The sequence below is a fragment of the Haliotis cracherodii genome, unplaced genomic scaffold (genome assembly GCF_022045235.1).
Source record: "Haliotis cracherodii isolate W230 unplaced genomic scaffold, xgHalCrac1.p SCAF_6, whole genome shotgun sequence".
Classification (NCBI taxonomy): domain Eukaryota; kingdom Metazoa; phylum Mollusca; class Gastropoda; order Lepetellida; family Haliotidae; genus Haliotis; species Haliotis cracherodii.
In genome coordinates, this window is record NW_027266319.1 from 21,906,798 (window position 1) to 21,933,523 (window position 26,726).

At 43.2% G+C, this 26,726-nt stretch overlaps 2 protein-coding genes across 2 annotated transcripts; one reads left to right on the top strand and one right to left on the bottom strand.

The window, feature by feature from the left end:
- Positions 1–249: 249 nt before the first annotated feature.
- LOC139446311 (amidase-like) lies at positions 250–10,675 on the top strand. The gene is made up of 11 exons (XM_071227660.1): positions 250–298; positions 650–736; positions 2,873–2,999; positions 3,870–4,039; positions 4,959–5,074; positions 6,166–6,366; positions 7,112–7,186; positions 7,644–7,800; positions 8,151–8,213; positions 8,537–8,824; positions 9,939–10,675. The coding sequence occupies exons 1-11, from the start codon at positions 250–252 to the stop codon at positions 10,163–10,165; spliced, it is 1,560 nt and encodes a 519-aa protein (XP_071083761.1). The 3' UTR covers positions 10,166–10,675.
- A 5,266-nt stretch (positions 10,676–15,941) lies between these two features.
- On the bottom strand, positions 15,942–26,346 carry LOC139446312 (putative carbonic anhydrase 1). Its single transcript, XM_071227661.1, has 8 exons — positions 26,181–26,346; positions 24,509–24,670; positions 22,674–22,843; positions 22,241–22,321; positions 21,932–22,007; positions 20,376–20,441; positions 17,410–17,567; positions 15,942–16,079 (listed from the first exon to the last, which is right to left on the bottom strand). Exons 1-8 carry the CDS (start codon positions 26,344–26,346, stop codon positions 15,942–15,944), a joined length of 1,017 nt encoding a protein of 338 aa, XP_071083762.1.
- Between the last annotated feature and the right edge of the window lie 380 nt (positions 26,347–26,726).

Here is a 26,726-nt window from a genome sequence, read left to right on the forward strand (position 1 = left end):
GAATATTCGCGGATTTTAATTGAATCCATAATCCATTTCTAGAATCTGCAGCGACCATGGCAGAATTAACGGGTACGTAAACCATCTAATTGAATCTTATAAATAAAAATGCACTTTTCAGTTCCAAATATGTTCAGTGGTGATTCGTCCAAATCATTGAAATTAATGTTTTAGTATGAGTGAGGGAATTGGGTTTAACGCCGCTTTGAACAGTACTACAGTTATAATATAACTGCGTGTCAGCTAAATATGGTTCGAAAGCTCGAAGTGATGCAGGTTTCAGACATCTGCCACTTTGGTGAAACTCATAGGCACGGGAATGGTGCTGACAAACATAGAAATATAATCGAGGCGAACCGGGATTCGAACCCACAATCATAATTTTCTTGCGTGCCCAAGGATTGCAGCTGGACAGCGAAATGTGGGGCCGTATTTTAGTATGACACCAGCTAATACGCAATATGCGCTATATATGTAGGCAGACGCATTAACAATCACGTTTAAAAACATGAGCATGGTTGAATTATACTATACATTCCGCTTTAGCTAACCTTATAGCAAAGGATGGCGTTTGGCTAATTTGAACCGCATCTTCAGATGTTTCTGTAGACAGAAAGAAATATTTGATTTTACGACACTTCTCCCACAGTTTCCCCTCCCTCGTTGACTGAGCTAAGAGCCTTGTCTGATCAAGAACATTTGGAATGTACAGAAGAGGAACTCGTCACTGTTCAAGGTAAATTGACCTGCCCTCGATACAGCAGTTTGAAGATGAACACAAATGCGTAGTTATACTAGTGAATATATATTGCATGTCATAATTATAAACACATTCTAAACATTGTATGATGCATTGTTAACCCTCGCACGAAAACGTTTTCCTGGGGATATTGGACAAAGGTTGGACTTAATTTTGGTGTTTGTAGGGTATCCGGCATACTTCAACCGTCGAACATGTCTTTGTGCAACTTTGTGCAACTGTTTAATCCTATCAGAAAAGCGGTGCACAACTTCCCTTAGCTATTCAGGGGGTCTTTGTTGAATGTTCAGATTATGTCGTGTCGGAAGCAATAACAAGTTGGACTTGAGTTTAAATGAGGGTTCATTTTGCGGGTAATAATTTTTAACCCATTCAATATTTCGTTATGCAACTGTTCAAGCACATCAGATGTCATGCATCATACAACCGTTTTCGGATTCTGGGTAATATTAGATCGCCAGAAATATATGCTTGTTGTTAAAGGCGGATAAATGAATCGGGTGACCAGAATTGTTATCTTGGTTGATTGTGCGACAGAGTGCGGTGTTGCTCATAATGCAGTGTTTATTCATAACAAACAGCGCATCAAATACCAATTCAGGAATTGTTTAATTCATTTTATATTGTGTTACGGAATTATGATTTTTAAGTCAGATATATTTTAAAATATATATGTGACACGGCTATCAAGTTCTTTCCACCGTCACGATTTTGCTATTTCTCTAGAAAGAAGGAACCATTGGTTAGTAATCAATCATAACGTCATTTGTACTCACAAGCTAGAGTATAAACCGCTTTGGGATTAATGAGATATATGAATAATTGTTTTGATTTTATACACATATTTGAAAGGACGTGTGAAATCGATGGCTTTGTCTTCGTGTTGTTTTATCTCTGAATGTTATAAGATAAATTGACTTTTAAAAAAATGGCCATTGAAAATTCATATAAAACGTGTGCACCTATTCACGATAGTGTTGATGGTTTGGGTAGCTTTCTGGAAGTTGTGCTGAAGTCTGTAGATATAGGGCTAAGTAATCTGTCACTAATAGCCCAAGTCACTCACCAGGGATGAATCATCAAACAAGTCTTTATAAGTATCAAGTCTGTAGATATAGGGCTAAGTAATCTGTCACTAATGGCCCAAGTCACTCACCAGGGATGAATCATCAAACAAGTCTTTATAAGTATCAAGTCACCTACATAGGAAAAGGGAAGGTGGTGCGTTTGGTGGTGCGACTGCACGGAGTTGGTCATTGCTTACCTAGCCTGGGCTGGCCATTTACAGTAAAGTACGGTTATAACGAACTCAAAGGGACTTCTAAGTAGTTCGTTATAAGCATATATACAGCATAACTAAAGCAAATAGTCGGGACCAAAAAGCAAGTTCGTTATATCCGTCAGTTCGTTATAAGCGTGTTCGTTATAACCGTAGTTTACTGTAGTAGACTAAGTAGACTAAGTGTGTATGTGAGTATCAAACCTAGTCCTGCGTCAGTTCTTATATGCGTGAGCAGCATTACGTGGGTGTCTATGCTAGGCATTAGAGTTGAGTTGAGTTGGGTTTAACGCCGCTTTTAACAGTATTCCAGTTATATCCGGGCGTGTTAGCTTAATGTGGGAGGAAAGCCCGGAGTGATGCAGGTCTCAGACGTTTACCACTTCGGTGAAACCCACGAGCACGGGTAAGGTGCTATCTCCCCTGTTGTAAGAGTACCCCTTACTGCCATGCTAGTCAAGGGCGGATCAAGCATTTGTAAAGGGGAGGGGTCCAAAATATCAAAATCCTGTCTCAGATAATTTTACTGCCTACAACATACTGCATTTGGTTTTCAAAAGACGGTTCCGGGCCCTCTGAACCCCCTCTGGATCCGCCTATACTAGTTACGTCTCCGGTTCACACTGGCGACATGGAACGAGAATGTGTATGTACAGGGCCTCTCTAAGAAACACAAGACCAAGCTATCACCTCTGATATGAAACACTGAGAAAGCATCACAATTAGTATATGTAGCCTCTTTTTAGTGCCAGCAGTTTGACAGTCCACGGAATTTGGAAGATATGACTATTCAAATGATTCAGTGTTGTAATACATGATGCTTTACTTGACAGAATGTTTCAATTACACGATGAATGCGTACGCGGCTATATGGAAGATACCTGAGCCTCGTCTTGAAGTGAAATATCCACGAACCACCGGCCAGATGCCAACAGGGGAAGACAACCCATATAATGCTTGGTAAGGCCAAATGAGTTAATAATCCTGACATTGCCACCTACACGTACAATTACTACCGGAGAAATGATTGTGTTCGGTCGCTATCATTTTAGACATGTGTTAATCAATCCACCAATGACGATGTAAGTCGTATGGTTAACTTTACATCTTGACTGGGGTAAACTTACAGCTTTATAGAGGACAATTGCAATAATTTTGTTTACCTCAACCAAAGGTCATGTAAACCCTATGAAGTTAAATGCTGCTTATCATGCTGACTGTTACTCAAATTCGGCAAGTAAAGACAACCGTCCTGGAGGTAATTATGGCAAAGTATATACCATGTATGTCTTTGTTATTTTTAACAACATTTGTTGCCTAGTATAACAGTAAGATCTCTGAGCGAAGATTTAGGCAAGCACATATTTGGCCACCTAACTGCGGGCTTTAAGTCAATGTAAGTGACTTCTTTTTAACGCCGTTCTGAACAATATCTTAGTTTTAACATGTCTTGTCAGCTGGACGTGGAGTGGCTGAGATGGGTTTAATGCCGCTCTGAAAAATGTCTCAGTTAGAGAATGGCGTGTCAGCTGGACGTGGGGCATTCAGGGTCTTTGTCGTTTTGTAAGGAACACGAATATAGTGCTGAGAGCCAATGGGTCATAATCGGGGTCAATGTGGGGTTCTAATATTTGAGCATGAGCTCGTTCTTGATCAACGGGGTTTTCATAGGAGATGGTTAAAAGGTCTTCTTGGGCAAAGGACTTGGTATACGGAAGTAACCATCTTACAAGTAAAAGAAAGAAAGTTTTCTTTACTTTAAAATTTAACATTTCCAGCAAGTTAAAAAGGTCCCTTTTTAACCTCGACCTACGCTTATTTTCAACACAGGTTTGTGAAGTGTGAAGTGCAAAGAGCGGAGTCGGGTGCTCTGAAGGACAAGACAATTGGTATCTCGGATAACATCGCTCTGGCTGAGATCACCATGAGCTCTTCAGCTCTGTTGGGAGACTATGTCCCTGAGTACGATGCTACTGTGGTCACCAGAATTCTCAGTGAAGGTAACTCCCCATTCACACAATAGCCATGCGAACGACAGTAACTTACTTTTCAATTTAGTGATTGAATGAGATCAAACGTATGACCTCGTCAGTAGTATGTTAGCAAAGGCTCGATGAAATTTACGTTTCTGTAACATGAAACAACGTTTATGGACATGCTTGTGATCAAAAGCAAGGAATATACTAGTATTCATACTGACTGAGTTACTAGTGTAACGCCGAACAGTATTTGAGTTATATATTTTTCATCATTCCACGTAAAATTTCGCTTCGGAAAGAACAAGTTATATCTCGTTTGAGATATAGCTGCAATTAGCACAGTGCTTTGCAGACAAATATGACGTAGCAATAAGAGGACATCACTAATCTCTCTGCTGGTAAGCTGTTGTTTTCACGCCCAAAACATTAGAATTTACTATTGTTCACAACCGGGAAAAGTTGGAAGAATGATTTTGGATGATAAATAGAATCACACCCGGGTATCTTCCAAGCCCGAATATATCAAGAGGCGTTGATACAACGCCTGAGTTATCCTCGGCAAACCTACTTGTAATTTTAATCGCATCGTCTTGATAATTATATTTGACATTCGGGTGAAATTCTCTGTGTATCTGCGGCGTGTCAGTCTAATGGTTTCCGGTTTACCACTTTGGTGAAACCCTCGAGATTTCATACGAACCCAAGATCAGTGGTTCCAGCTACGTCCTGAGTAACACTTATTGTGTTGTACACACATGTATACGCTAGACTTTGATAAATAAATACCATTTTCCATACATGTGTAAAAGCTGAACGAAACTGAAAATAAAATCATCAACGTTCAATTGGATCGACATTTATCTATGACACTTTGTCCAATGTGTGTTGTCATGCTTTGTCAATCATCTACGCTGGCTGCTGATGCTGTTATTTTCTCCAGGTGGTGAGATAACAGGGAAGACTGCGAACAGTTCTACTAGTTGCAGTGGGGTTGTTGAAAACCCACATGATACAACCCGTTTGGCCGGTACCGCAGATTCAGGTGGCGCTGCACTGGTAAGATGATATAGGGACATTCCCCACCCGAAACAAACATCCTAGCTTGTGGGAGTAAGTGAGTTTGTTTGTTTGCACCGCTTTAGCCAAGCAGTGAGAACGCTTTGACCTCTAGGTTACATCACTGCGACCAGGCTCTGATGTGCTGAGATTCCATGGTAGAAGTATCGGAGGAATACCGGAATATTATTATTTTTATCATGCACTATCATTACTAAATACGAGTATTACATACACTCTTAAATAAAACAGAAACGCACAGGTAGATTTTTAGTAAATTTATTGTGCCTAGTATATTTAATTTCATAGATACAAATCTGAAATTTTGGAGCACGATAGTCACATGATGTCGTTTTACAAAGGCATTTAAAACTGTTCATTGTCATGTCACATAAGGCCACAAGGTTGCGCTGAACTCAGTATCTCGTGTAACCTCCCCGGGCAGCAATCACGACTCTGCATCTCCTCGGCACTGACTGGATAAGTTTACGAATTCTGTCCTGCGGAATTCTGCACCATTCTGCTTGGCCAGTTGTGGTAGTGTCTGCGACGTGTTTTGACGCACCGTTTGTCGAATATCATATCACCAACATTTTCCAATAACATAATTTTATATCCAATTTATATACCGAACTTTTTGTGTAGTCAGGTTCAATGAACTACATGTACATACTACCTGTGCGTTTCTTGTTTTGAGGAGTGTATATTTGTGACCCGTGAAGATCCGGGTACAGAATAGGTCTTCAGCAATCCACGCTTGCCTTTTAAGGCGACTATGTTTATCGTAAGAGGCGACTAAAGGGATTGGGTGGTCAGGCTCGCTGACTTGGTGCATGTCATCGAATCCAATTGCGTAGATCGATGCTAATGACGTCAATCACTGGATTGTCTGGGCCAGACTTGATTATTTACGGACCGCCGTCATATAGCTGGAGTGCGGCGTTAACCAACAAACAAACTAACATATATATGACGTGTCGGTATAAATCTCGTATCGAGCAAACACTCCAGCAAGTACGCTTACCGACAACTGTGGACAGTCTATGGTGAGGCTTGTTGATAGACCTTGCTGTTGTCCTGTTTTGACGTAGGTGTCTGGTGGCCAGCTTGACATGGCTGTGGGGCTAGATCACGGAGGGTCACTTCGTATTGCCTCCAGCTGGACGGGGATTGTCGGACTCAAACCTACCTATGGGCTGGTCCCGTACACAGGGATAATAGCGGCCGAGGTGACGTTAGACCACGTGGGACCCATGGCGAAAACAGTCGGTGATTGTGCAGCTCTTCTCGAGGTTTGTTTGTTCCTAGCTCATTTTGCGTAAACAGCCAAACGATATACAATATTGCTTTGACACTGTAGCTCACCTGGTTACAAAGAAAATATTAGGTTTTAACCAGCATAACATGTCAAAAGCAGCTTCTGTTGCCACCATTAATATTTTGATGTAGTCTATTCATTGTGACATGGGTGGGCCAGTCGTCTAAGGCGCCGCGATTCGCTGTGCAGAGTTGCGTCCCTTGGGCACGCCAGAAACCTATGATTGTGGGTTCGAATCCCGGTTCGCCCCGATTATGTTTCTAGGTTTGTCAACACCATACCCGTGCTCCTGGGTTTCACCGAAGTGGTAAACGTCTGAGGCCTGCATCACTTCGGGCTTTCCTCCCACATTAGGCTGACACTCCGTGATATAACTGGAATACTGTTAAAAGCGGTGTTAAACCCAACTCACTCACTCACTCACTCACTCACTCACTCATTGTGACATAGATCAGACCTTATATATTAGCAGACACCAGCAAACTTTGTTGGTGGATTGAACAATCGTAGGTGAAGTAAGTTAAATATGTGAATTGCGCAGCTAAGGATTCCACGAACACATCGTTGACCTCTGCGTAACTATAGCTACAGATAAATATCAAAATGATATTATATACAAAAATTGCATCATATGAACACATGGGGATATAGCTCCAACTCCAATGGATAATATTGAAGTACCGCAAACACTGACACTTCATTTTCAACATCAACTCCAGGTTCTCTCTGGAACCGATAACAACCTGGATCCACGCCAACCAACAACACTGAAGTCCGTGAACTACTCTCGGGAGGTACTTGCAACCATTACTATTGTTCCTCTTGATTCTGAGTGAGTGAGTTAATATTTAACGTCACATCGGCAATAAGACAGCCATATCGTGACTCCTCTTGGTTCTGAGAACATTCGTGGGAACCATGGAAACCTACATGAGCCACGTAAACTGATTCCTGATTCCCAAACTTATCAGTATTAATTAATATTATATCCTTATCGCGAACACCTGGTGTCATCACTGATTTTCAGTGATCCATTCATATATTTTTTACTGCTATTTTACCTTTTACTCCGAAATGTTTCGTCAGATAATCGAGACTAGGTATCCTCTCGCAATAACGTTTTATATTTACAACTGCTGAGTTTGCTATGGTATTGCAAAGTAGATCAAAATATGTTAATACCAGTAAACAAAAAAGTAGTTTCATGATGCAGTATTGAATATAATGAAACTAAAATCTGTGTTATCACAGTTAGAGGAGTCTGTTGATGATCGCCGTATCGGGCTACTGAAAGAAGGATTTGACCTTGCGGATGAGGAGGTGGCCAAAATAGTCATGAAAGCTGCCATGAAACTGAAAACAGACGCCGCCGAGGTTGACAGTGTGTCAGTACCAGAACACGTACACGGTATGCGTTTCGAAACAGTCTATTTTGGTGTCATGCATGAGTGAATGAGTGAGTATGGTTTTAAGTCGCTTTTAGCTATATTCCAGCAACATCAGGGCGGGGGACACCAGAAATAGGCTTTACACATTGTACCCATGAGGGGAATCGAACCCGGGCCTTCGGATTGACGAGCAAACTCTTTACGCACTAGGCTACCCCACCGCCCCTCGTGCCTTAGTAACACACAGGGATATAAATAACTTAAGTCGACATTAAATTCGCGTACATGTACACATAGAGAGCCGTGTTATTGCAAAGCATAAGCCATTATTACCATAATTATGATTTTGTATCTTTTTCACATCTTCAAGGTCGGGCCATCTGGGGAAGCATCTTTCTACAAGGATCAATCAAGACACTGACCCAAGGAAAAGGCATGTAAAATTAACCTGGTGTGAAAAACGTGTAGCTATTTTGCTTATATGTGAGTCATTCCTATTTCTCAATGAAAAAGGTCATTGCACAATATACTAGTATAACAATACTTCAAAATGAAAATACAGGTATGTTTTATTGGTGAAAGTTAGTCAATGAAGGTTCAGAATAATGTGATAGCATCTGAACATTGAGTATTTTATTTACGTTTATAGTTTAATCTGTATTTGAATGGGAATAAGATGGATATTCATTCGTGGAACATGTAATGTAAAATGCTCTTCCACGGGCAGCTTTTCAGTGTGTGCATCTGTCAACTCAGGTATAGGGGACGGCTTCAAGGGGTATTACCCAGGCAGTCTCCATGATGCCTTGACTGCAACACTCGGGAAAGAATCCGGTAAACTTCCTTCCACGTCAAAGGCTGTGTACCTCACTGCGAAGTATGTCAACCAGGAAACCAGCAACAGGTTTTACTGCAAGGCCCAGAATCTAAGTCTGAAGCTGAAGGCAGCGTACGACAAGGCCCTGGAGAAGTATGACGTCCTCGTTATGCCGACCGTGCCCTTCATTGCACCTGCATATACCGACCTGCCCAATATGACAGCAGGTGAGAGTACCAGAGAGTGGGGGAATGAATATTGTTTTAATAGTGTTTGTTTTTGTTCAACGCAACCGTACACACGCACTGGTCAAGGTGCATGTATACCGTGGCGGCCTGAAAATGAGGGTAATAAGCAATCATTCAGGTCATACATGTTTTTAGAAGGTTCTTTTGACAATCATGAGATACTGGGGATACCAAGTCAAGATGTAGACAAATGTGGGTTAGACGATCACATTAAAAAGCATCAGTTCACATAATAGCCTTTAAAAGTGGAAGGCGTCATCCACAATTATTTTCGAGACATCATGATCCGCAAACAATAATATCAGTGGAATAATAGTCGAGAATTAACAAATCAGTGGGAAACACAAATTATATTCCCCAACTGGATTCACGGGTTTTCTTCCACACGCAATACACACCTTCAACCCCCCAACCCAAGCCCCAATTATTGTATTGATGGAGATGTGGTTGAATCACGTGCACATTATTACACTTTGGCCTAAACGTCTAAAGTGACATAATTCGCTGTGCGGAGGTTGCGTCCCTTCGTCTTGCCCGATTTTCAGATTTGTCAGCACCATACCCATGGGTTTGACAACAGTGGTCTGAGAACGCCTTAAGGCACGTGGTGATGTTGATATATTACTATTAAAAGTGATAATAAACCCAACCTCACGCACCGTTATTACTCATTCGTACATTTGGATACCCTAGTCTTCAAACACCCTCGAGACCAGCGAAGATCCGGGGTAGAATAGGTCTACAGCAACCCATGCCTGCCGTAAAAGGTGACAATGCTTTTCGTAAGAGGCGACTGACGGGATGGGGTGGTCAGGCTCGCTGACTTGGTTGATGCATGTCATCGTATCCCAATTGCGTGGATCGATGCTCATGATGTCAATCACTGGATTGTCTGGTCCAGACACGATTATTTACAGGCCGCCGCCATACAGCTGGGAGTGCGGCGTTAAACAAAAAACAACAACAAACAAACAAACACCCTCGAATCCCGACATGAGAAAATTATTTGTGGATCGCCCTCGTTTCCCGATCTGAAATTAGATTCTTCGTTGTCATTCAGTGACGAATAAAATGACATTGACGCATGTTTCAGGTGACTACTTCAACGGCATGGAGATGGTGAGCAACACGTCTCCTTTCAACTGCACTGGTCACCCTGCTCTGACCATCAACGCTGGGACCATCGATGGCCTACCGGTCGGCATGATGTTGGTTGGGCGCCATTTTGATGAAAAGCTGCTGTTGCGAATCGCAAAGAAGTTCGAGGGGGTCCGAGATCAGAAGGAAGAAGATATGGAAACGCCACCCAATGAGGCTTAGACGCTGGAGTCTACAGGAGGATACTTCAGGCATTCGATATACACAACAGATATGGATTTCAGTTTTGAAAGTTGCCTGCCAAAATTCAACATAGCACGACGATTGTGATAACAAAAATCAAATTGACTTTGCGTTTTAGTCATGCATCTTGCCATTTCTGAATGTCTGTTTCAATTTGGTGCACCTTTACATTAATTGTATGTGTTTGTTATTTAACAACGTTCAGTCCAAGAACTTTACTCGTATTATCCAATCAAAGCAACATCGCATCTGTAGTATCACAGTTTACTTAGACACATACATGAAACTTTTTATAAATTTTATAAATCGTAAAACACGACAGCCCAATAACTTTCTGTTCGTAAAAGGGAACATACATTTAAGAAAACTCTTAATGATGGTGTTTTTTTGGTTTAACGCCGCACTCAGCAATATTCCAGCTATATGACGGCGGTCTGTAAGTTATCGAGTCTGGACCAGACAATCCACTTAATGATGTATGCACATGTATGCACATGTATGTACACTTTGTTATGAAATATTAACTGCATGGTTGTAAAATGATTGACATGTCATTATCTGCATACTCTCCATAGCTATGCGACGGTAAGTTAAAACTCACTCACTCTACATTTATGACTTACTCACTTTACGCTTTTACTCAACGCCACAAGTACAACCATAGATGATGTTGCATCTCTATCTTCAAACGGTCAGCACAACGTGTCAAAAATGAAAGTAAAGGTATAAGGTTTAATGCTTAGAAAACAAAACAATGTATGTGATCATGAAATGCCTGACTTCCTCATAACATCTGTTCACAGGCTATTTAGGCAAGTAGTAAGCACCAGTTGTGTTTCCCTACTTGCTGATCAGTTTGTTTATGCATACGAATCGGAATTACAGTTCGGATTGGCGAGATCAAAAGTAGGGAATTTAGCCAAGAGGTTTGGTTAAGCTACAGGTATATCGGTGATCGGATATCGTTCAATGATGGTCAACTCGCCACTTCCCTTCCACGGATTTACCCAGCAAAGCAAGAATTAAAGGATATCAGTGAAACCTCCCCATCTGTTTCATATTTAGTTCCCAACGGATTGATACACTGATACACGGTGACATGGACTTGTACGACAGTGGGTATCTGGCCCTTAGAGGTGCGCGGAGAATTGGTATTTTTTTTCTATCTGCTCCCGTCGTTGAGCAATTAAGATGTACGTGATTTGAAGCTTCTGTTTTTCACGGTATCCCGTAAAAGGAGATTAGCTGAATGTAGTCGCACGTGTCATTGCATTTTGTCGCGTTGTCATCTCTCGGATCAATGACTGTAAAACAATGCACGAGAAAGCTGATACTCGGCCCTATTTTAATGTGTAAACAAAAATAGTCCGTCGTGTCTGGTAACCAGGTTAGATAAAAAACCATGAGGGCGTGTTACCTAAATTTAATTTACATAAAAATGTTTTGATAGCAATGCAACCGGTATGATTCCCCATCTATATCAAATGACATAGTCACGTATTGCATATTGCCGTGGTGCTGAATCTAATGAGTCACATAATCCCAGAGACGAAAACGCTTCAAAGGTTTCGGATTATCCAGCAGCATCCTGCAATTTGGTTTTTGACCAAATTGGTGGCACCGACTTTCTTTCTGTCATGATGGACAATGTTCATGCAAGGTCTTGCAATATTTGTTTTGCTTTTCATGACGAGGACATCATTTCTAGTAAGGGTGAAGTGCAAAAATATTTTCCCAGAAAGTGCATGGAAAATATACTTATGTTTCAGTCTGTTGAAAAAGAATTTCCTTTTGCCTGGCACAAAAAAATTGCTGTTGGAAGGTGTGTTTATTTTTACAACACTGTTAGGCTAATTTCTGGTTTCATCTGTTTCGTCCCCTTAATATGTTGTCTTAATGAAGTTGGAGATATGTATGTTTAATCTAGTGTGACGTACACCTTTAATTCTAACCACCTTTGTTTACAGGAAAGCTGAAGCATGCCCGAGCAAAGCACATCAATTATTGCATGAATACTAACCTTATACCAGCCAAAGCACTGACCCATCCTCGCCTTTAGTCAAAATTATACAATTGTTCACATATTGTGTCAGGTTTTTGTGTACAAAGAGGAAAATTTACATTTGTGGATTTGTCCCAAAACAATAAAAATGCGCTGTCAGTTCACACACTGTAATCTTGTGGTTTTCCTTCCAGAGAGTGAGTAAGTAAGTATGGTTTTACGCCGCCCTCAGCAATATTCCAGCAATATCACGGCGGGGGACACCAGAAATGGGTTTTCACACATTGTACTATTGTCGGGAATCGAACCCGGGTCTTCGGCGTGACGAGCGAACGCTTTAACCCCTTCCAGAGAAGCCTCAAATCCAACACTATTACACTTCAAACTGATGATGTTAAATGCTACTATTGTGATGTCACAGTAATGCGACGTCACGGCAATTGTGAAACAGTAACATCGTGACCTCATAACAACAACGGCATACTATCTATGAAGTCAGAGGGGGCACGGGTGGCCCAGTCGTCTAAGGCGCCGCGATTCGCTGTGCAGGGTTGCGTCCCTTGGGCACGCCAGAAACCTATGATTGTGGGTTCGAATCCCGGTTCGCCCCAATTATGTTTCTAGGTTTGTCAGCACCATACCCGTGCTCGTGGGTTTCACCGAAGTGGTAAACGTCTAAAACCTGCATCACTTCGGGCTTTCCTCCCACATTAAGCTGACACGCCGTGATATAACTGGAATACTGTTAAAAGCGGCGTTAAACCCAACTCACTCACTCACTCCTTGAGAAAACCAATGAAACATGTTGAAACATGTGAAGGGATATTTAGCGTGTCAATGGTTCCTTAAAATATATATATTGATATAGACAGTAAGATTTACAATGAGTAATGATGTTTCGAGTTACTGCTACCGATAGGGAAGGACATGCTTGTCCTTTTCGCGAACACAGGGTGTCATCACTGATTTTCAGTGATCCATTCATATAATTTTCACTGCCCATTAGAATCTGTTTCGGCGCTGTTATTCTCTGTCGTTGACGTTTCATATTTAAGGGGGATATCCTCTAAGAGAGAGGCGGTGGGGTAGCCTAGTGGTTAAAGCGTTCGCTCGTCATGCCGAAGACCCGGGTTCGAATCCCGACATGGGTACAATGTGTGAAGCCCATTTCTGGTGTCCCCCGCCGTGATATTGCTGGAATATTGCTAAAAGCGGCGTAAAACAAAACTCACTCACTCACTCACTAAAAATACTAATTATAAATTATCATTCACGTTTGCTAAACAACCTATGGAGATTGTTTATAATTATACATATCTTGAAATAAAACTGCATAGAAACGGGAGATTCACAACAGCAATAAAAATGTCAGTGGGGATTTGAAAAGTACATCTAAAACTTCTGAAAATTGCAGTGGGTCTTCTTTACTCAAAACCAAATTTCGTGGTCTACGGGGAATTTGGAAGAGTGCCCTTGTATATCAAAATTTATAAACGCGTTATCATATTTTGGCATAAATTGCAACAACGACAAATTAACAAAAACAATTATACCAGTTTATCACTGTTAATGGAACCTGTATTGCTGATAAACTTCCATGGATTTATTTGGTAGAAAACATTCTTAAGGATTGTGGACTTACTGAATTGTTTGATAACCCGTATGTATGTTCTACACAATGCCCGGCGTCAAAGAAGAGGAAATACTTAAAGATCCCTATCTGCAAACTGGCGCAGCTCTATTATGGAAAGTACTGCAAACGATGGTTTGTGGGTTTTCGAGTAATCAACTGAATAGAATTGCAATATTAAGCAAGACTCAATAATGAACATTGTACCAAATTATATACAGTAGGTGAAGGGCTAACAGTAAAACCAATTTACGTACGCTAGAGAGATTGACATGAGTAGGCTGAAAAACAAAACCAGCAGGATGCTATTGTCACAACATGATGGACACTGGGCCCTGTTCCACAAAGCCACCTTAGGGCTAAGGTGATCGTAACTCCCATACTTTAACACAGCCTTACGATAGTCGTAGCGCCAAGATAGCTTTGTGGAACGTTGCCCAGGATGGGATGAAGTAGACGTGATCTCTTTTGTGTGATTGATGGCGAATCTGAACTGTTTCTGCTAGATATCGTGCCTATCACGTGCTTGTATATTGTTACATAAGTTCGTTTGTCATTAAACTGGGACCTAGGTTCTTTGCATTCACAATATACATGCATGTTGCTGTTTTGTTAAATTAATACTTTGTCATGAAACTGGGACCTAGGTTCTTTCCATTCACAATATACATGCATGTTTCTGTTTGGTTCAATTAATACTTTGTCATGAAACTGGGATATAGGTTCTTTGCATTCACAATATACATGCATGCTTCTGTTTTGTTAAATTAGTATTTTGTCATGAAACTGGGACCTAGGTTCTTTCCATTCACAATATACATGCATGTTTCTGTTTTGTTAAATTAATACTTTGTCATGAAACTGGGATATAGGTTCTTTGCATTCACAATATACATGCATGTTGCTGTTTTGTTAAATTAGTATTTTGTCATGAAACTGGGATATAGGTTCTTTGCATTCACAATAAACATGCATGTTTCTGTTTGGTTCAATTAGTTTTTTGTCATGAAACTGGGATATAGGTTCTTTGCATTCACAATATACATGGATGTTTCTGTTTGGTTCAATTAGTATTTTGTCATGAAACTGGGATATAGGTTCTTTGCATTCACAATATACATGCATGTTGCTGTTTTGTTAAATTAATACTTTGTCATGAAACTGGGATATAGGTTCTTTCCATTCACAATATACATGGATGTTTTTGTTTGGTTCAATTAGTATTTTGTCATGAAACTGGTATATAGGTTCTTTGCATTCACAATATACGTGCATGTTTCTGTTTTGTTAAACTGTGATAAAGGTTCTTTGCATTCACAATATACGTGCATGTTTTTGTTTTGTTAAACTGCAATAAAGGTTCTTTGCATTCACACTATACATGCATGTTTCTGTTTTGTTACATTAGTATTTTGTCATGAAACTGGGATATAGGTTCTTTGCATCCACAATATACACGCTTGTTGCTGTTTTGCTACATTAGAATTGTATCAATAAACTTGGTCCTAGGTTCTCTGCATACACAATACGCATTCATGTTGCTGTTCTATTAAATTGGTTCGTCCGCCATGTAACTGGGACCTAGGTTCTTTGCATACACAATATATATGCATGTGGCTGTTCTGTAAAATTAGTTTGTTTTGTCATTTGACTGGCTGGTTAATCTAAGCATATAAGTCTTTGTATAATCTCCCTGATCTAAGAAACATATTCTGGCCATAGCATTTTATTGTAACTATGCTGTGTGTACATGATGATTAATTCGCTTCTTTGATAGGTGGTTTAAAGCAAAACAGGAGACATTGTAAGCTCAGAGTTTATTGTCTAGTGACTTGGGCGACCAAAGTGTTCATGTTCACATTGCCAACGTTTGTTTGTTTGTTGTTTTTTTTTGTTTTTTTTTGTTTCTTGTTTAACGCCGCACTCTGCAATATTCCAACTTTTTCACGGTGGTCTGTAAATAATCGAATCATGACCAGACAATCCAGTGATTGGCATCATGAGCATGAACATTGCCAATGTACAAGATTCATGTGGCTATAGAACGTCACATCAGTAAGAAAAAACAAAACGTCCCATAGACTATCTTGAAATTAGGCATTGGCATCTCACCGATCACTTTATCAATCCTCGTCATCCCTTTCACCACATATATTTGCGTATATGGTACGGCCTCGGAGGTTCTGAAGAGGTCGCAGGTTGCCAAACTTCTTGATAAGAACCCCAGGGAAATGAGTATATGTGTTCTGGATGGCCTTCAGCTGAAACATTTGAGAGACTACTGTACACTTGTCACACATCACGTCGCACGTAAAACACCGCATCAGATTAAGAAAGCCACGTTACATGTAGGACGCCATGGCACACTAAGGTGCCCTTGTCATACAGTGAAGACACCAAAATTCGTCAACGGTTATTAAAGAACACCTCACACATATGAAAACACGTCCATGTATAAGGTTACGTTACACAAGAACGATCACATCACAGGCGGATGATCAGATCAGGATAATAATGCACGTATGATACCACGTCAGAAGGAGCAGAACGGAAGTCACGTATTAAACCACGTCTGAAACAGCAGACCACTCGTCACGCATTAGACCTCGTGGGAGTAGCAGACCATACTTCACATAGTAGACGATGCCATACTGAAACGAGCCAACCGTTGTAGAAAAAGACAATGACACGCGTAGGTTGGAAAATAACTTGTAGACGACCACACCATGCAAAGAGGACTACGTTACACTTTAAAGAGGTGAGGTGAGGTGAGGTGAGGTGAAATCGGGTTTAACGTCGCGTCCAAGGTTATTTCACTTATATAGCGACGTGCATGTACGCGTGAGTGTGTGTGGCTGCTTGTACTAGTCCGGACTGATGCCGATGTATAGTGCTAGCACACTGAGATACCATGCCGCAGTTTAACATGAATACCCCACTCAGACACAGTATACTGACTCCGAGCCGACAAGTCCTTGTTTTAACCCTTTAATGCCGAGCGCCAGACAGGGTAACAACATGTACCATTTTTTAACGTCTTTTGGTATGACGCGGCCGGGAATCAAACCCCGGACCTTCCGCTCTCCGGGCGGACGCTCTACCACTAGACCACGCGAAGGCGGTCCTACACTTAAAAGACTACACAATACACAAAGTAGTAGAATGCCACGTTCGGATATGTTGTTTTTGCGAGGATACCTAAATATGGACGGTAAGCATACTGGAGGGTGACATTGTTGGTAGATGACATTAGAGATGCAGCGGATCGAGAAGCGACCGAGAACGTAAGGGGGTCAGTTTCCGTACACATGAACATGTTTGTTCTTGGAGACATATGCAACTTGGTTCTTTACCCAAATATAAAATATAGTTGGATTTGACCAAAATGTGCCCGAAATGTTATTGTGTGTGATTTTGTTGCTGTGTTGCACGTCTAGCTTTAAGGAAAGGTGGTATCTCAAAGACAAGAGTAGCTTCACTGAATAATTTAATGAAATTCTCTAGAAAACGTACGTGTAGGCTATATCCTTTTTGTGTATGGTTTATTTTGTTACGCCGCTGATCGGCAAGCACACAGCGTCTAATGCTTACCTGAGCTCGTGAGATCCTGATAGGTTTCTTTATCAGCTGCCATAACACGCTTTCGGAAAGAGTGGGCGTGGTCAGAGATCCGTAGTAGTAGTAGTAGCCACGGCTTGTTACTTGCGATGTCAGAAGATGTTCCGGCCTGATGGCATGATGAATGCCACCTACAGTATAGATGGAAAACCTGACAGATTTTTCACATTTGTCTTTTCACTACAGGGCACATAGAATCATAAAGTTATTGATAAACAAAGCTGGTAGGGCAGGATAAAGAATATGTTTTACACTGACGGTTAAATAGATCACTATAAAAGAAAAAGATAAGAAAAGGAAGTCCCTGTGTCGCTCAACACAGTCCCTGCCCCCTGTATCACTCAACACAGTCCCCGCCCCTACATCACTCACCACAGTCCCCGCCCCCTGTATCACTCACCACAGTCCCCGCCCACTGTACCACTCACCACAGTCCCCGCCCACTGTACCACTCACCACAGTCCCCGCCCACTGTACCACTCACCACAGTCCCCGACCCCTGTACAACTCACCACAGTCCCCGCCCACTGTACCACTCACCACTGTCCCCGCCCCTGTACCACTCACCACAGTCCCCGCCCACTGTACCACTCACCACTGTCCCCGCCCACTGTACCACTCACCACAGTCCCCGACCCCTGTACAACTCACCACAGTCCCCGCCCACTGTACCACTCACCACTGTCCCCGCCCCTGTACCACTCACCAAAGTCCCCGCCCACTGTATCACACAACACAGTCCCTGCACCCTATATCACTCACCACAGTCCCCACCCACTGTACCACTCACCACTGTCCCCGCCCCTGTACCACTCACCACAGTCCCCGCCCACTGTATCACTCACCACAGTCCCTGCACCCTGTACCACTCACCACAGTCCCCGCACCCTGTACCACTCAACACAGTCCCCGCCCCTGTACCACTCACCACAGTCCCCGCACCCTGTACCACTCAACACAGTTCCCGCCCTTGTACCACTCACCACATTCCCCGCCCACTGTATCACTCAACACAGTCCCTGCACCCTGTACCACTCACCACAGTCCCCGCCCACTGTACCACTCACCACTGTCCCCGCCCCTGTTCAACTCACCACAGTCCCCGCCCCTGTACTTCTCACCACAGTCCCCGCCCACTGTACTACTCACCACAGTCCCCGCCCACTGTACTACTCACCACAGTTCCCGCCCTTGTACCACTCACCACATTCCCCGCCCACTGTATCACTCAACACAGTCCCTGCACCCTGTACCACTCACCACAGTCCCCGCCCACTGTACCACTCACCACTGTCCCCGCCCCTGTTCAACTCACCACAGTCCCCGCCCCTGTACTTCTCACCACAGTCCCCGCCCACTGTACTACTCACCACAGTTCCCGCCCTTGTACCACTCACCACATTCCCCGCCCACTGTACCACTCACCACAGTCCCTGCACCCTGTATCACTCAACACAGTCCCTGCACCCTGTACCACTCACCACAGTCCCCGCCCCTGTACTTCTCACCACAGTCCCCGCCCACTGTACCACTCACCACTGTCCCCGCCCCTGTACCACTCACCACAGTCCCCGCCCCTATACCACTCAACACAGTCCCCGCCCCTGTACCACTCACCACAGTCCCCGCCCCTGTACCACTCACCACAGTCCCCGCCCCTGTACCACTCACCACAGTCCCCGCCCCTGTACCACTCAACACTGTCCCTGCACCCTGTACCACTCACCACAGTCCCCGCCTCTACATCACTCACCACAGTCCCCGCCCCTGTACCACTCACCACAGTCCCCGCCCCTGTACCACTCAACACAGTCCCTGCACCCTGTACCACTCACCACAGTCCCCGCCCCTGTACCACTCACCACAGTCCCCGCCCCTGTACTTCTCACCACAGTCCCCGCCCCTGTACCACTCACCACTGTCCCCGCCCCTGTACCACTCACCACAGTCCCCGCCCCTGTACCACTCACCACAGTCCCCGCCCCTGTACTTCTCACCACAGTCCCCGCCCCTGTACCACTCACCACTGTCCCCGCCCCTGTACCACTCACCACAGTCCCCGCCCCCTGTACTACTCAACACAGTCCCCGCCCACTGTACCACTCACCACAGTCCCCGCCCACTGTACCACTCACCACTGTCCCCGCACCCTGTATCACTCACCACAGTCCCCGCCCCTGTACCACTCACCACAGTCCCCGCCCCCTGTATCACTCACCACAGTCCCCGCACCCTGTACCACTCACCACTGTCCCCGCACCCTGTATCACTCAACACAGTCCCCGCCCCTGTACCACTCACCACAGTCCCCGCCCACTGTACCACTCACCACAGTCCCCGCCCACTGTATCACTCACCACAGTCCCCGCACCCTGTATCACTCACCACAGTCCCCGCCCACTGTACCACTCAACACAGTCCCCGCCCCTGTATCACTCAACACAGTCCCTGCACCCTGTATCACTCAACACAGTCCCCGCCCCTGTACCACTCACCACAGTCCCGCCCACTGTACCACTCACCACAGTCCCCGCCCACTGTATCACTCAACACAGTCCCCGCCCACTGTACCACTCAACACAGTCCCCGCCCCCTGTACTACTCAACACAGTCCCCGCCCACTGTACCACTCACCACAGTCCCCGCCCACTGTACCACTCACCACAGGCCCTGCACCCTGTACCACTCAACACAGTCCCTGCACCCTGTATCACTCAACACAGTCCCTGCACCCTGTATCACTCACCACAGTCCCCGCCCACTGTACCACTCACCACTGTCCCCGCCCCTGTTCAACTCACCACAGTCCCCGCCCCTGTACTTCTCACCACAGTCCCCGCCCCTGTACCACTCACCACAGTCCCCGCCCACCGTACCACTCACCACAGTCCCCGCACCCTGTACCACTCACCACATTCCCCGCCCCCTGTATCACTCACCACATTCCCCGTCCCCTGAAGCATGATGTGCGCAGCCAGAATCCGGCTCTCCTTCACACAATGGGTCTGTGGATAAAGCAAGCAAGCAGAAGGCCATCAGTGCCTCTCTAGTGGTTACATTCCAACAGAGCACACATTGACAGGTGCCCATCCTTCACCTTAAGGTTAAGTAATAGGTATAGGACAAGTGAACATCTAGTTGTTAGGTCATCTTAACAAAATATAATAAATGAAGCCAAGATGCTTTCTTCATTTTCAGAAACTGCAGAAATCTAGACTTGCTAAATATTACAGACTTGCTTGGGCTGTATTGAATTTTTTTCAGGGTCTGTATGACAGACTATCAGAGTGACTATATAAGGATAGAGAGGTACAGTTGGAAGAACTGACGTATGAATAAATCTCTAGGTGCATGCAACTCCGTTGAGTGCCTCTGTTGTATAAAATGTTTTTTGGTTTGAATTATTTATGGGATATACTTGTACTACATACGACCTAAGCGTATTGGCGCAAAACTGTTAGCTGTTCTCTTATAATTATAGCAGTATAGAAGTTTCTCATAACCCTGAGACCCGTGAAGATCCGGGGTAGACTAGGTCTTCAGCAACCCATACTTGCTGTAAAAGGCGATTATGCTTGTCGTAAAAGGCGACTAACGGGATCGGGTAGTCAGACTCGCTGACTTGGTTGATGCATGTCATTGATCCCAAATGCGTGGATCGATGCTCATGATATTAATCACTGGATTGTCTGGTAATTGACAGACCTCCGTAATTTAGCTGGGATATTGCTGCATGCGGCGTTAAGCAACAAACCAACCAAATCATAACCCTGACCCGAAGAGATTTTTATCTAACATTTCTGGTCGATGATTAATACAGATGACAATTTTGTAATAAAATAGAATCTATTCTGAATGTAATCAATCATGAATGTTCAGGATGGTGTTCGATTCAACGCTACAAGCAGTGACTAGCGTTTTGAAAGCCTAATCCTCACATTCGTTTCTTTTGCTAGCTTTACCATATCTTCACAATAATGTATTTGGTCTCGTAAAACATTGTAACTATCAACCATGGTATATTGCTCTCGCAAAGACCATTTCTATATAGTTTAGACTTGTGAGGTACACATGTCTTTGACATACGACACTTACCCAAAAGGTGTCCGATCAACCTAACAACATTCCAGGTTCAGTAAAACATGAAACAGCTGTAAAACATGTCTTTAGATAATCGATTTCGGTGTATGTATTTCAATATGGCTATGTCAGGTTGTAAATATATATAGCCAATGCAAGAGAATAAGCAGTCATCAGTCTAGATTATCCACAGAAACAGATTTCAATTGGCGTAAAGGGCAAAATAGCTGTAAAAAATATATGAATGAACAAAGGGAAATGTGTTTCATCAGACAATACTACAGGATACGATTTTCATAAACTGTTATTTCATATGAAATATATAGATAACGGTGCTTAAATATATTCCAGGTGTATACCATGATGCTGTTTAAGGGATTGGATCACTCCTAACCTGAACTTTGTAAATATTTACCTCCCGTATACTCCTGTATGCGATGCACTTTGTTCAGCATAGCGTCCACCTCACGGTTATGTACGCCTTCCGTGGTCTAGACAACATAGGATATTATTAACGCATTAGCCACGTGTAAAGTTACTTGTAAGAAGTCCATACAGAGGCGGTGTGTAGCCCTGTGTTTACATTGTTGGCTCGTCAGGCCGAAGACCACAAGGGTTTAAAGTGTTGATAATATTTCTTGTGTCTCCCCGCGTTTATATGGCTGGAATTATGCAAAGCTGTCTGCGGTAAAGCGACATCCATACTCATACCACGCCCACATACCGAGAGGAAGATGGCGATGACGGCAAGTCCCGCCTTCTCGCCGCTTCCTTGTGAGCCTTCGCGTACATGGACCAAGTGCATCTGGAAACAGAATTAAGATATATTCTGCCAACAATACAAGTCTGATAGTGCATATACTCATAAGACGCTTACAGTTGGTTAGACGTGGTGGCACACAAGAACTTGTTAGCTTATCAGTCACGGTTAAGCTTAGCATTGGGTAATTGTTCCATATTACGAAGACTAACATCATTGTTCGACTAAGGCTGTTTGACCACCAGTTCCTACCAAGGGTTGAAGGTATTGTTGTATATTTGTCAACGCGAATTTTGTGAGTGTATAACACGATTCTTAAAAAGATACTGTTGATCTAGTGTTGCTGTTAGTAGGCTTTATTACATGCAGTTCCCTCACATCATACCATACTACACACCTCTGCGTCGTAGCTTTTTCCCCCAATGACGTGCTCGGAACCTCTGCGTTTCCATTCCTTCCCGATGTGGACATGGATGGAGTTCAGCTCGAAGTCCACATTCTCGAATCCGGGCACACCGTTGAGCTTCGCCTTGCCGATATCACCTCCAGCCAGCTTAGGGTAGTACCCTGTAATGATGGGCCAGTGTTTCCTACCATCACATCGAAAATTGAAATTCTTATCTACCATCACGGTGATATCGCTGGGCTTGTTATCTACAACAACAGCGATACTCCCGAGACTGTTATCAGTCATCACGGTGATATTGCCGAGGTTATGATCGGTCATCACGGTGATATTGCCGAGGTTGTTATCAGCCACCTAGGTGATGTTGCCGAGGTTGTTATCAGCCACCTAGGTGATATTGCCGAGGGTGTTATCAGCCACCTAGGTGATATTGCCGAGGTTGTTATCAGCCACCTAGGTGATATTGCCGAGGTTGTTATCAGCCACCCCGGTGATGTTGCCGAGGTTGTTATCAGCCACCCCGTGATGTTGCCGAGGTTGTTATCAGCCACCCCGGTGATGTTGCCGAGGTTGTTATCAGCCACACAGGGATGTTGCAGAGACTGTGATCTGCCACCTCGCGGATGTTGCCGAGACTGCTATTTATCATAATGATGATATATCCTTGACTGTTATCTATCACTACTGTGGCTTTGCCGAATGGGTTAACGGTTATCACTGTGATATTGTGGAGACTGTTATTTACCATCATGGCGATGTTTTAAGATTGTTTTGTGCAATCACGATGTTATCTCTGGATGTTATGTTGTGCTGTTGTGTCATGGTGTTGTGTCGCGATGTTTTGTCACGATGGTGTGTCAAGATGTTGCAACCCGATGCTGTGTCATGATGTTGTATCACAATAGTGTCCAACTGTTGTATCATGATATGTCACTATTGTGCTGTGTTGCGTCACGACGGTGTGCCACTTTGCTGTCGCCTAATGTTGTGTCACGATGTTGTTACAAAATACTGTCTCCCGATGTTATGATGTTGTGTCACGATATTGTGCCAATATGTTGTATTTTCTTGTATTAAGTTATGTCTCGATGTTGTGTCACGATGTTGTGTCACAGTACTGTGTCAAACTGTTATATCATGATATATCACTATTGTGCGAGTGTTGCATCAGAATGGTGTCACGATGTTGTATCCCGATGTTGTGACATGACAATGTCTCCCGATGTTATGTCATGATGTTATGTTACGATATTGGGTCATGTATCTTTATGTGATAATCTGTTGTATTGTCGTATTGTATTATAATTATATGTCTTGATGTTGTGTCACAATGTTGTGTCACCACGTATAATGATGTGATAATATGTTGTATTTTCGTATTGTATTACTTCATGTCAGGATATTGTGTCATGATGTTGTATTTTGATGTTGTGTCATAATGTTGTATCATGATGTTGTGTCACGATGTTGTATCATGATGTTGTGTCCTGATGTTGTGTCCTGATGTTGTATCATGATGTTTGTGTCACGTTGTTGTATCATGATGATGTATCATGATGTTGTATCATGATGTTGTATCATGATGTTGTGTCACGTTGTTGTATCATGATGTTGTGCCAATGTGTTTTATTTTCTTGTATTAAGATATGTCTCGATGTTGTGTCACGATGTTGTATCATGATGTTGTGTCAATCTCTTGTATTTTCGTGTATTAAGATATGTCTTGAGGTTGTGTCACGATGTGTCATGATATGTCTATCCGTTGTATTTTTGTGTTGTATTTCACGATGTTGCGTCACAATGTTGACAGAGAGATTTTGTCTTACCATCATTCTCAAGTAATCCAGTGACCTGTCCCACGGGACAATATCTCAGTTTGGTCCGGCCACAGAAGCGTCGCACCTTGTCAGTGTCCACGTAGATCGGAGACTGGTTGACGCCATGAAAACACTTCCGTGTATCCCGCACGTTAAACCAGTAGAAAGGCCCTACATGGAGAAAGGCACTTTGTTTTATACATGCACATGAAATTATTCATGAAGTGTCGCATTCTCGCGTTTTCAGACGGTGCATAAAATATACAACGACAAATGTCAGCATGTTTGAAAGGTTGAGAACGTCACAATGTTTCTTTAAGTCTCCCATGAATTACAGGTAAGTGAGAATGTTGGATAACATATATCCGTGTAAACAGAGGCATTGTCTGTCCTCAAAACAGAAGCATAGATGCATACTGTATTTGCGATGTGGCGTGTGGTGACCCGTGCGCCATCCAGAATCATGTCATGTATGTTATGAAACTTGTCCTTCGTGGTGGCAGTTGAAGGTCCCCTTCTTCCTCTCTTGAAATCCACTGCCCAGCCCCTAACAGTGGCAAAGGAATGAGTATCATCCTCTAAAGTTGTCCACAGGGTTGGCTGTTGGAGTTTCAGTTGAAGATACTTCATGACAGGACAATAACTAATTCCGTGCATAATGGTAACTGATTTCAGACCCGTGAAGATTCCGGGATAGAATAGGTCTTCGGCAACCTATACTTGATGTAAAAGGCGACTAACGGGTTCGGGTGGTCAGACTCGCTGACTTGGTTGATATATGTCATCGATCCCAATTGCGTGGATCGATGCTCACGATGTCAATCACTGGATTGTATGATCCAGACTCGATTATTTTACAGACCGCCGTCATATAGCTGGAATATTGCTGAGTGCGGCGTTAAAAACTTGCTTATTTGATATCTTCAGCTTGTCCGAGGATAAACCAGACATCGATGAGTGCAAGACGTGCAGCTATTGGACGTATTAATATACCAAACTGTATGTATTTCTGATATCCTGACCAATTTGTGAATGCGCCACACATCCAACTTTTTATCTCTGATGTCCTAACTAATTTGCAAATGCTTTATACACCAAACTGTACATATTTCTTATGTCCTAACCACTTTGTGAATGATCCATACACCAAACCGTATATTCATGTTGTCCTAAACACTTTTCAATTGCACCATACACCAAACTATATATCCCTGATGTCCTTACCAATTTTCGAATACTCCATACAACAAACAATGTATCCCCGATGTGCTAACCAATCCTTTCGACTAATCCATACAACCAATAGTCGATTGCTCCATACACAAAACCATATATTTCTGATATCCTTAACATGTTTCGAACGTCCCATGCATCAAACTGTATACTAGTATTTCTGATGTCCTGACCAATTTTCGAATCCTCCATACAACACTCTGTATATCCCTGACGTGTTAAACAATTTTCGACTATTCCATACAGCAGAGTGTAGATTATAAAGGTCCTAACCAATTGACGAATGCTTCATACACCAAACTATGGAGTCCATGCATGTGATTTCTATACTATTTTATTTATGGAATATGTTCCGGCAGATATTCGAGACAGACTCTTCTCCAGCCTTGACGTTTTGGATTTCATTTGTATTTAATTCATCCCCAAGTGATATAATTGATTAACTCACCAAACTCCTCGTTGTTGCGGTCATATGAGAAACAGAACTCGTTCTCCTGCTTCTGGATGCAAACATTCCCATCATCACTGGGCTTCGCTCGAGGCAGAACAGACAACGCGCCTGGGACGGCGACAGAGACAGCGAAAACAACGCAGGCAATGTCCATCATACCCATGACTGCTGTGTTTGGAGGAGGTGCAGGTTGGTCTAATGCCGTGATGCTTCTATATGTAGTGCCGGCTATGAGAGGCGGAAGCAGCGATTGATTTATGCACGACAGCACTGTCAGGGTAGATTCGTCATGACACACGAGCTCAGTTATATGTCACTGAAGTGAAGTATTGTCAGTGATTCATCTTGAAGCAGCGTGACTTGTCATCCCGATATATCACCGTAATGGTCGGTACCAATCTCTGCAATATCACCGTAATAGAAGGCACCAGTCTTTGCAATATCACCATAATAGATGGTACCAGTCTCTGCAATATCACCGTACTAAAAGGCACAAGTCTCTGCAATATCAACGTAAAAGATGGCACCGGAATAAAAGGTACC